Below are 12672 nucleotides of genomic sequence, written 5' to 3'. Positions count from 1 at the left end.
ACATTCTTGTTTGAGCAGATCTTTTATTTTGAAACAGATTTTGTAGCTCTAGTCAACTTTCCATTATCCAAACCAATATTCTTTTTTTTTTTTTTTTTTTTTTTTGAGACGGAGTTACGCTCTGTCACCCAGGCTGGAGTGCAGTGGCGTGATCTCTGCTCACTGAAACCTCTGTCTCCTGGGTTCACGCCATTCTCCTGCCTCAGCCTCCCGAGTAGCTGGGGTACAGACACCCGCCACCATGCCCAGCTAAATTTTTTTTTGTATTTTTAGTAGAGATGGGGTTTCACCGTGTTAGCCAGGATGGTCTTGATGTCCTGACCTTGCGATCCACCCGCCTCGGCCTCCCAAAGTGCTGGGATTACAGGTGTGAGCCACCGCACTTGGCCTATCCAAACCAATATTCTAATGGTTAGTAGCAGTAGTGATAATCAAAAAGAGCAGATAACTTAAAAGTCACTTATATTTAGCCTTGCGCTATTTTTTACCTACTATATTTCATCAGATTTAAGATGCTTCTTCTTTCACAGTCTGACGTATCTGATGTTGGAATAAACGTAACTAGCAGCATTTGTTTGTTTGTTTGTTTTTAGAGGCAGGATCTTGCTATTTGCTCAGGCTGGTCTCAAACTTTTGGCCTCAAGCAATCCTTCCACTTCAGCCTCTCAGACATAAGCAACTCTGCTCAGCATTTTTTTTTTTAATTAAAGGTATATGATATGCCTTAGATTTGATGAAATATTGGTGTTTGAATATATTCAGATCTGAGGTTTTAAAAATTCATTTCAGGCTGGGCACAGTGGGTCACGTCTGTAATCCCAGCACTCTGGGAGGCCGAGGCGGGCAGATCATGAGGTCAGGAGATCAAGACCATCCTGGCTAACACGGTGAAACCCCATCTCCTTAAAGTACAAAAAAAAAATTAGCCGGGCGTGGTAGCAGGTGCCTGTAGTACCAGCTACTCAGGAGGCTGAGGCAGGAGAATGGGGTGAACACGGGAGGTGGAGCTTGCAGTGAGCCGAGATCGCGCTGCTGCACTCCAGCCTGGGTGACAGAGCGAGACTCCGTCTCAAAAAAAAAAAAAAAAAAAAAAAAAATCATTTCAAATACTGGAGATAAATTCTGAAGAGCTTACTTATGAAAAACTAGCAAGTAAACTGCTTCCCTACCTTGAGCAGCTTAAGTACCACTGCCTCCTTGACATCATCCCAGTACTACATTCTACCTCTGAACATCCATAGCTCTTTGGTTGTGCTTATCTTAGGGAAGATACCACATACAACATTGTATTTCTGTTTCCCTCTTTCCTAGTAGAGTATAAGTCCTTTGAAATAATTCTAACTTTTGTGTCCTGTGCTGCAACCAGCATAGCAGAACATGTGAATTCCTACTACCTACCAGGCACTTCATGGGCATAGAAACTACACAAAAATTATTCAATGATATCCACAAGGAACCTTGTCTGTGAGAAAATGTTAATTACATAAATTGTGTAAGTACCGTATCTATAAATACCACCTATCACTTGCTAGTTTTTCATAAGTAAGCTCCTCAGAATTTATCTCCAGTATTTGAAAAGATTTTTTTAAAACCTTGGATCAGATCTCAAACAAACTCATATTTCATCAAATCTAAGACATATTATATACCTTTATTTTTTATTTGTTTATTTTTTGAGACTGAGTTTTCTTCTTGTTGCCCAGGCTGAAGTGCAATGGCATGATCTAGGCTCACTGCAGCCTCCACCTCCCGGGTTCAAGTGATTCTCCTGTCTCAGCCTCCCAAATAGCTGGAATTACAGGCATGCGCCACCATGCCTAGCTAATTTTGTACTTTTTTTGTGTGTTTTTAGTAGAGACAGGGTTTCACTATGTTGGTTAGGCTGGTCTCGAACTCCTGACCTCAGGTGATTCACCCACCTTGCCCTCCCAAAGTGCTGGGATTATAGGTGTGAGCCACCATACCCGACCATATCATATACCTTCAATTTTTAAAAAAAGGCGAGCACAGTCGCTTATGTCTGGTTGGCTGAGGTGGGAGGATCGCTTGGGGCCAGGAGTTTGAGACCAGCCTGGGCAACATAGCAAAATCCTATCTCTAGAAGAAAGAACATCTAAATTGTACCCTAGAGGACTGAGAGAGGGAACACAACACCGGAATTGGACTTGTAGGATGGGTAGAAGTTAGAATATGGAGCAGGATAAGATGGAAGAACATTCTAAGAGGACACACTAGCACACGCAGAGAAAGAGGCAATAATGAGCAAGGCATGTTCAAGAAACAAATGGTATATCATAAAGACAGTATAATACACATTAGCAGTAGGGTGGGTAAGGAGAGGGAAGATAGGATTAGAAGGTAAGCTGGAATCAGATATGAAAGGCCTTGTATATCAAACTAAGGAGCTTTGATTCTGCAAGCAATGATGAGCCACTAAAGATTTCAGAAAGACAACTATTCATTATAGTTGTCAGGAAGACAACTATTCATTATAGTTGTCAGGAAGACAACTATGTCATAATAGACAAATAGGTTAGAAGAACAGGGTAGCAGACACTGTATGACCTGTTTCCAACCCCTCACCCCTTGCCTTCCTCATCGCGGGAAAATAAACACGATTTCCCTACTCCCTATCTTCCTTAGGCTAAGTGTGTGGCTATATGACAAGTACTGGTTGAGATATACACAGAGGTCTTCTGAGGAGATTCTAAGAAAGCATTTACTTTTCTGATAAAAGGGAGTCAGAAGCATCTTGTGTACATTTTTATCTGCCATTTCCTACTTTGAATGTGTAGCTGCTCCCTGGAGGTACAGCAGACATCTTGTGACCATGAGGTGACAAACCAGCATGCTGTAGAGGACAGAGTGGAAACAGAAAAAGTCTACGTCCTTAATAGCACCGATGAGCCACTGTCCCAACCCTATACTGCCTAATTCTAGGCTATAAATACGGCTTTCTTTTTTTTTTTTTTTTTTGCTTAAGCTAATATTAAGTACTTAACTAGTTTACTGTCACCTGCAAGCAGAACATATTCTGAAATGAGAGAAAGCAAGATTGACAGTGAGCAAATTAGCCTGAAGGCTACTACAGTAACCCAGAAAAGTGATGATGATGACTTGAGGGAGAGTAATTATAGGATTAGAGAAGGTAGAATAGATTTGAAGGAGTGGGAGGTAGAGACAATTTTGTTTTAGGCATATTGACATTGGCATATCTATGGGATGTTAGATGAATATAACTAATAAGTAGAAATAAAGGTCTACAGCACTAGAGAGCTATGGGGGTTGAAGATATGAATAATAAAATAAATGGTGGCTGAAGCCAGTGAGGTCTGTTAAATGAAAATGAGAGCGCATATAGAATGAGAAAATAGGACTAGGGATGAAACTTGAGCAGCCTCAGCATTTAAGGGATTCAGAGCAAGAGAAAAAAATGAAGAATAACAAAAGCAGGAAAAATAGAAAGCAAAGGGATAAGTGAGTTTCATGGAGATAGTGGTAAAGAGTCAATAATGACATAAAAATTCAGGTAGGGGCTGGGTGCGGTGGCTCACGCCTGTAATCCCAACACTGTGGGAGGCTGAGTCAGGCACAGGCTTGAGCTCAGGAGTTCGAGACCAGCCTGGACAACATGGTGAAGTCCTGTCTCTACCAAAAATACAAAAAATTAGGCAAGGTGGCGGGTGCCTTAGTCCCAGCTACTCGGGAGGGTAAGATGGGAGGATTGCTTGATCCTGGAAGGTGGAGGTTGCAGTGAGCCGTGTTTGTGCCACTGCACTCCAGCTTGGGCAACAGAGCAAGACTCCATCTCAAAAAAATTTAAGCAGGTATGGAGGTCAGAATGTCACAAGGCAGAGAGGACTTGAAAGTAGGGAAAAAAGGGATAATATTTACTTTTGTCAAAAAGTAACAATTACTTTTTAAAGAAGTAGAACAATCATAGGAAGGAGAGAGAAAAAATAGTTCAAGGGGAGAGGTCAAGTTAAGGAAAGGTTTTTGTCTTGTTCTGTTATTGTTGATTTAAGACAGAGAACACCTGCAGCTATGTAGAAGTGGAGGAAAAGAAACTAGTAAAAAGAGAAACCAAAGACTGGAGATTAAACAGGGTGGAATATGGTCTTAGATGGGAACGAATGAGATCAAGAACACAAAGAGAAGTATGTCTTAGGAAAGGGGGATGCATGGCTGAAAAGAGGTAAGTCTTGAAGGTAGATGGGAAGAAGTTGGGAATGGTCATGTCTAATAATTTACTTTTTTCTCTATGAAACAGGAGGCACAGTCAACTTTGACAGTTATAAGAGGTTTGAGGAGAATAAAAGGTTTGTAATACCTCTTCTAGGGAAAACAATAGTAAACCACTCAGGAACCAGTAGAAGGATTGCCAAGCAGTATTAGGAAGCCTGTGTAGCATATGGCCCTCTCAAATAGTTAGAGATGTTTTCAGATATTTAAGAGGAATTAACATTAACAAAACCAAGAGACAAAGCCAAGCTTAAGTCCCATAAAACATAGATATTTTATTCCAGCTCTAGGAAACGGAAAAAAAAAAAAAAACAGAGGGAAACACATCTTTCCACACATCATTCTAATTTAACTGACATTAGTCTGGGAAAGCTAGAGCAGAAATATATGTTTATATGTATAAACATGTATGTCTTTATACATACATATATGTATTTTCAGATTTTAATCTCACTGGAGTTCATGTCTTCATTTTTTTTTAAAATGCCTTTAAAGGTCATCAAATGCAAGCTAATACTTCTACCTAAGTCTCCTCATCAATCATTTAACATTGTTTGTATTGCATTCAGTTTGTCTGTTAACCACTTATGTAATTTATCTAATTGTACATTTGGATATGTAAGGGAAAAACTTGGTTTAAGTAATACGCTATGTATCAGTTACCCATTACATGATTTTTTTCATCATTATTTGCAACGTCACACATCTTGTAGTTTTCTATGTAGTCTCTGTATGCAGTCTACTTCAGCTTCTAGTGCTGTACATATCTATATCTTCTGGGTGGGACTGCCCGTGATCCATGAGCTTGGGGTCAGGCATAAACTGTGTTGCACCTGATAAAGTATTAAAATGAAAAAAAAAAAAAATTAGTCACTTAACAAATGTATTTTTGATACTGGGAAGACAGCAGTGAACAAACCAGATAAAAATCTCTGGTGACATAGACCTAACATTTGAGTTAGGTGAGACAAACTAATTAAATATATATCAGATGGTGGTTAAGTGTTATGTGAAAAAATGAAACAAGGGGGGATATATGGAGTGCTTAGGTGATTTGTAATTTTAAATAGGGCAGCCAGGGATAGCCTTCCGAAAAGGTGATATATGAGCTGAGAACTGAAGGAGGTGAGGGTGTGCACCCTATAGATACCAGCAGGCAATGCCTTCCAGGATGAGCAGACAGCAAGTGTAATGGACCTGAGGTATATCTGAGGAACCAATATGGCTGGAACAGAGTAGACAAATGTGGTGTATGTAGGGGTGGCGGCAAGGCAGTGAGAGAGAGAATGATAGGAGATGTCATCAAAAAGACAATGGAAAGCTAGGTCACATAGGGCCATGGTAAAGATTTTGGCTTTAAGTGAGATGAGAAGCTACTGGACAATTTTGAGTAGAGGAGTGAATGATGCTATGTTTTTAAAAAAGATCACTCTTGGCTACAGGGAAAAGAAACTACAGGGAAACAAAGGATAGAAGCAGGGAGACCAGTTAGAAAGCAATTACAGTACTCCAAAAGACATGCTGAGGGCTTTAGTTACAATGGTAGCCGTAGAAGTGGTGAAAAGGTACCAGATTCTGGATAATGCTGAAGGTAGAATGGACAAGATTTCCTAAATGGATTGACTATGTCTTATAAGCGAAACTCTTCAACTTGAGAAACTGGAAGAATGGAGGTGACATTTACTGAGATAGAGGAAAATGTGGGAGAAGCAGGTTTACGGGAAAACAAATGAATCGTTAAGTGTTGGATGTGTTAAATTTGAATTGCTTACTTAACATCTGAGTACAAATGAGTCTTTTGGGTTAAGATTAGGAGATGTTAAAAAGGTTAGGAGAATGTAGGAAAGAAGACTAAGGTGGAAAGCCAGTGAATGAGGTAAGAGAACCAAGAGCAAGAGATATCCCACAGGCCAAGTGAAGATATTGTTTGAAGGAGGAAGGAATTTAACCTGTGTCAAAGGTTACTGATGGATTGCATAAGATGGAGATTGAGAATCAACTCCTGGATTTGGCAAAGTGTGGATCACTGGTGAACTTGACAGGCTTCCTGTGTCCCCGGCAAGCAGCTAAGTTATTTTCATGCATTATCTCATAATCCCACCATGAAGTAGATACTATTTTTACATTGTCCTTATTTTACAGATAAGAAAATTTTAATTTGGAGAGGTTAAGTAACTTGACCAAAGTCATTTGGCTGATATGTGGTGGAGCCAGGAATGAATCCACATTTGCCTGACCCCAACATAACAACCCAGGCTCTTCTTTAAAATGATGTTTATAGCAGTAAAAATCTCATATAACTAGTTTTAGTACTAAACAAGATAATGCACACAAACTGCTGCATATAATACCTTGTGCATGGTAAGTAGGCAAGAGACAACTATTTTATATTTACTTTATGACATAATACTACAAACATTTTTTCAGAAATTTGTTTTTATTTTAAATATGTTCAAAATAGGATTCATTTTAAAATTAATTTTATTACATTTGGGAACCATACCTTTTCTGCATAAAAGAATTTAGTTTCCAGTTTTATAAGGAAAACAAAGGAGAGAAATTGGAACACAATGATTTATCTTACACCTATCTTTTCTAAAATGTATTTTACAGTGTGACACACCTATGTGTAACTTCATCACCAAATATATTAACCAAACAACCAGATTCATAAGTAATTAGTATTCATGATGGTACAGGTAATGCAGCTCTCCACAGAATAAATTCTTAACCTCTTGTCTCTTTGGGCGTATGTTATAGAACTCATGTAATCTATTAACTTGGATGAGGAAAATTTGTCATTATTTTCACTTACCTCTGACTTAAATGGACATTTTCTTCAATAATGAATACAGGCAACAAAACACAATAGTAACAGCAGTGCCTCAGATTTCTTTGTCACCAACAGAAATCACAGGTATCTTATTACATTATAGTTGCAGATTATCTCAAAATATTCACACTCACCGCTACTTAAAAATTAAAAGTCATTAGACCTATTGTTAGATGCTGTTGTTTAATACACTTAAGGAAGTTCATACATTACTACGTGTTTTACTTTCTGCATTTGAAAACATTATTCTGAGAAGAGTTTGTAGCAAAAAAAAAGGGTAAGGAATCCACTGGTGGTTCTGCTGTATCTCTACTGCCATCTGGTGGGTACCATTGCTCAGTACAAGTGAAAAGAATGGTGCAACAAGTTTTATTATCAAGCAGAAAACACTATATAGTAGGCATGTGACAAATAATTATTTTATGTAAATCTCAATGTGTCAAATTTGCTTAACAGTGTTCATCAACTAAGTTATTTAGCACTTCTAAATACTTCCTTAATTTATATTCTTGTTCAAAGTTTGGTGAAAGATCTACCTTACACCAATTTCCTGAACTAGAAAGATTTTTTTGCCTTTAGATCACTCCTCAAAATTTCTTAAAAGGCTTCAAGATTTTAATTTATTCACAACTTAAAACAGAGATTCTTAGCGAGAGTAGTATGTAAAAGAATCCTCTGTAAAGCTCTTCCTAAAATCCACCTGCTTAGAGGCCTCACCTCTGGAGATTCAGATTTATAATTCTTCATAGTCTAGACCTATGAATTTTGAAAAAAAGCGCAAAACCCTCAAGTAATTGTGATATGGATCCCTCTGGTTTAGAACCACTTAGCCTGTCATTTGATTTCTATCTTTTCAAAAAGCTTCATCTCAAAGGCCGGGCGTGGTAGCTCAAGTATGTAATCCTAGCACTTTGGGAGGCTGAGGTGGGCAGATCACAAGGTCAGGAGATCAAGACCATCCTGGCTAACATGGTGGAACCCCATCTCTACTAAAAATACAAAAAATTAGCCAGGCATGGTGGCAGGTGCCTGTAGTCTCAGTTACTTGGGAGGCTGAGACAGGAGAATTGCTTGAACCCGGGAGGCGGAGGTTACAGTGAGCCGAGATCACACCACTGCACTCCAGCCTGGGCGACAGAGTGAGACTCCACCTCAAAAAAAAAAAAACACACACACACACACACAACACATTTCATCTCATGCTCTTATAAGCAACTAAGAATTGTATCTTTCTTAGAAATTTCTTCATTTCTTGAGTGGATTAAGGGCTCTCTTACCCTCCCAAAGAATAAGCTGTCATAAAACTCTTCTTGAATCTGAATGTCCTAATCATCATAATGCATTCCTTTGCAATTTTATGTTTGCTCTCTAATAAGAACCATTTCTGCTTAAAGCTTTTTAGAAGATTTTTCAAAAAGTTGGTGTTATAACAAATAGGAAAGAAATATGTTTAAAGTTATAAGACATCACTGAATTATAGTCTCAAATAGCCGTTCTGTGATATTTGATAATATCACATAACTGATAATTTAGTTCACATGTTATCTCATTGATATTTTAAGCAAGTTAGGTACAAAAAAAGGGGACAGATAACTAATAAATTGCAGAGTGAAGTTAGGATTGTTACAAATTCTCTTTTGGTTTCTTGTGTATAAAATCAGGGTAACATTCAGCATGCAGCTTCTTAGCAACTCAAATACTTAAAGACACTAGTCACTATAAAGTACTTTCTCAAACTTTTCCATTCCTTTTTTCTCTGTGTGCTTCAGTTTGGCTATTTTTTATTGATTTGTCTTTGAATTCATTAATTCTGTGCTTTCTGGTATATAGTCATCTGTTAAACCCATCCAATGAGTTCTTAATTTTGGGTACTGTATTTTTCACTTCTAGAATGTCCACTAGAATTTTTTTTAACAGATTCCAAGTCCCTGTGACATTCTCCATCTTTTCATCCATTTTGTCCATCATTTCTTTTTTCTATTTCATGTATTAATTATAGTTATTTTAAAGTCCTTTTCAGTTAACTTCAATATTTAGGTCATCTGTGGGTCTGCTGTTATTGTTATACTTATTTATTTTTTCTTTTGACTGTCAGTCACATCTTCTTGCCTTTTTGCATAACTAGTATTTTGTTTGTTTGTATAGTGGACATTTTCTATAAAAGAAAGGTAGAAGCTCCAGAAGATAAAGGGCACCAGACAGGGGTGCCCTTTATCTCTTTAGAAAGGGCAAAACACTTACTATCTCAATCTAGTCAGGCATTGAGCTGGGTCTGGGCTGCGTTCTAATTTTAGTAAGAGTCAGTTAACCTCTGGTTCCTCCCAGTTCAGGTATGGCACTCCCAAGCTTCTGACTGACAGTCTGACTAGTTTCTGTCTCCACAGCACCAAAAAACTGTAGGAAATCCGGTTTTGCCCTTAAGAAGTTTTGAGTTTGGCTATTTAGTCTCTGAATCCACAAAAAATCTGGCAACTACCATGAGGGAGACATGACTCATGCATATGTGGCACATCCCCTCTCTCTAGAAGAGGAATTGGCAAACTTTTCTGCAAAAGGTTAGTAGTAAATATTTTTGACTTTGTGAACGACTCTGCCACTGTAGTGTAAGAGCAGCCATAGACAATACATAGATCAATGTGTGTGGGTATGTTCAATTAAAATGTCATTTCTGGACATTGAGATACAAATTTCATGTAATTTTCACTTGCTATGAAATATTATTCTTTTGATTTTTTTCAACCATCATGGTTAGCTTGCAGAATATACAAAAATAGTGAGTCAGGACACCTCATACAGGCAGATGCCCCTCTGGGACACAGCTTCAAGAGGAAGGATCAGGCAGCAATATTTGCTGTTCTGCAGTCTCCGCTGGTGATACCCAGGCAAACAGGGTCTAGAGTGGACCTCCAGCAAATTCCAACAGACCTGCAGCTGAGGGTCCTGACTGTTAGAAGGAAAACTAACAAACAGAAAGGAAGAGCATCAACATCAACAAAAAGGACATCCATACAAAAACTCCATCTGTAGGTCACCAGCATCAAAGACCAAATGTGGATAAAACCACAAAGATGGGGAGAAACCAGAGCAGAAAAACTGAAAATTCTAAAAACCGGAGCACCTCTTCTCCTCCGAAGAATCGCAGCTCCTCCCCATCAATGGAACAAAGCTGGACAGAGAATGACTTTGACGAGCTGACAGAAGTAGGCTTCAGAAAGTCGTTAATAACAAACTTCTCCGAGCTAAAGGAAGATGTCCGAACCCATTGCAAGGAAGCTAAAAACCTTGAAAAAAGATTAGATGAATGGCTAACTAGAATAAACAGTGTAGAGAAGACCTTAAATGACCTGATGGAGCTGAGAACTACATGACACATGCACAAGCTTCAATAGCCGATTCAATCAAGTGGAGGAAAGGGTAACAGTGATTGAATTAATGAAAAATTAATGAAACAAAGCAAGAAGAGAAGTTTAGAAACAAAAGAGGAAAAAGAAATGAACAAAGCCTCCAAGAAATATGGGACTATGTGAAAAGGCCAAATCTATGTTTGATTGGTGTATCTGAAAGTGATGGGGAGAATGGAACCAACTTGAAAAACACCCTTCAGGATATTATCCAGGAGAACGTCCCCAACCTAGCAAGGCAGGCCAACATTCAAATTCAGGAAATACAGAGAACACCACAAAGATACTCCTCGAGAAGAGCAAACACAAGACACATAATTGTCAGATTCAGCAAGGTTGAAATGAAGGGAAAAATGTAAAGGGCAGCCAGACAGAAAGGTTGGGCTACCCATAAAGGGAAGCCCATCAGACTAACAGCAGATCTCTCAGCAGAAACTCTACAAGCCAGAAGAGAGTGGGGGCCAATATTCAATATTCTGAAAGAAAAGAATTTTCAACCCAAAATTTCATATCCAGCCAAACTAAGTTTTATAAGTGAAGGAGAAATAAAATCCTTTACAGACAAGCAAATGCTGAGAGATTTCGGCACCATCAGGCCTATTTTACAACAGATCCTGAAGGAAGCATTAAACATGGAAAGGAACAACCGAAACCAGCCACTGCAAAAACACGTCAAACTGTAAAGACCACCGATGTCAGGAAGAAACTCCAACAACTAACGGGCAAAATAACCAGCTAACATCATAATGACAGGATCAAATTCACACATAACAATATTAACCTTAAATGTAAATGGGCTGAATATTCCAATTAAAAGACACAGACTGACAAATTGAATAGAGTCAAGACCCATCAGTCTGCTGTATTCAGGAGACTCATCTCACGTGCAGAGACACACATAGGCTCAAAATAAAGGGATGGAGGAAGATCTAACAAGCAAATGGAAACCAAAAAAAAAAAAAAGCAGGGGTTGCAATCCTAGTCTCTGATAAAACAGGCTTTAAACCAACAAAGATCAAAAGAGACAAAGGAGGCCATTATATAATGGTAAAGGAAAAATTCAACAAGAAGAGCTAACTATCCTAAATATATATGTACCCAATACAGGAGCACCCAGATTCATAAAACAAGTCCTTAGAGACCTACAAAGAGACTTAGACCCCACACAATAATAATAGGAGACTTTAACCCCCCACTGTCAATATTAGACAGATCAATGAGACAGAAGGTTAACAAGGATACCCAGGACTTGAACTCAACTCTGCATCAAGCAGACCTAAGAGATTTCTACAGAACTCTCCACCTCAACACAACAGAATATACATTCTTCTCAGCACCACATCGCACTTATTCCAAAATTGACCACATAGTTGGAAGAAAAGCACTCCTCAGCAAACGTAAAAGAAGAGAAATCACAACAAATTGTCTCTTAGACCACAGTGCAATCAAATTAGAATTCAGGATTAATAAACACACTCAAAACTGCACAACTACATGGAAACTGAACAACCTGCTCCTGAAGCACTACTGGGTACATAACGAAACGAAGGAAGAAATAAAGATGTTCTTTGAAACCAATGAGAACAAAGACACAATGTACCAGAATCTCTGAGACACATTTAAAACAGTGTGTACAGGGAAATTTATAGCACTAAATGCCCACAAGAGAAAGTAGGAAATATCTAAAATCAACATCCTAACATCACAATTAAAAGAACTAGAGAAGCAAGACCAAACAAATTCAAAAGCTACCAGATGGCAAGAAATAACTAAGATAAGAGCAGAACTGAAGGAGATAGAGACACAAAAAAATCCTTCAAAAAAAAAAAATCAATGAATCCAGGAGTTGGTTATTTGAAAAGATCAACAAAACTGATAGACCACTAGCAAAACTAATAAATAAGGAAACAGAGAAGAATCAAATAGATGCAATAAAAAAAATGATAAAGGGGATATCACCACTAACCCCACAGAAATACAAACTACCATCAGAGAATACTATAAACACCTCTACACAAATAAACTTGAAAATCTGGAAGAAATGGATGTATTTCTGGACACATACAACCTCCCTAGACTAAACCAGAAAGAAGTTGAATGTCTGAATAGACCAATAACAGGCTCTGAAATTGAGGCAACAATTAACAGCCTACCAACCAAAAAAAGTCCAGGACCAGACAGATTCACAGTCAAATT

At 38.3% G+C, this 12672-nt stretch overlaps 1 protein-coding gene across 1 annotated transcript in view; it reads right to left on the bottom strand.

The window, feature by feature from the left end:
• Positions 1-4723: 4723 nt before the first annotated feature.
• APOOL (apolipoprotein O-like) overlaps positions 4724-12672 on the bottom strand; it is an 81076-nt gene continuing 73127 nt past the window's right edge. Inside the window, exon 9 of the mRNA XM_011971359.1 lies at positions 4724-5075. Within this exon, the coding sequence (XP_011826749.1) occupies positions 4987-5075 (89 nt within the window). The 3' untranslated portion in view covers positions 4724-4986. The remainder of the gene's footprint in view (positions 5076-12672) is intronic.

The sequence above is a fragment of the Mandrillus leucophaeus genome, unplaced genomic scaffold, assembly GCF_000951045.1.
Source record: "Mandrillus leucophaeus isolate KB7577 unplaced genomic scaffold, Mleu.le_1.0 Scaffold1213, whole genome shotgun sequence".
NCBI lineage: Eukaryota > Metazoa > Chordata > Mammalia > Primates > Cercopithecidae > Mandrillus > Mandrillus leucophaeus.
Note: the sequence above shows the minus strand (reverse complement) of the source record. Positions and strands in the feature narration are given on the sequence as shown.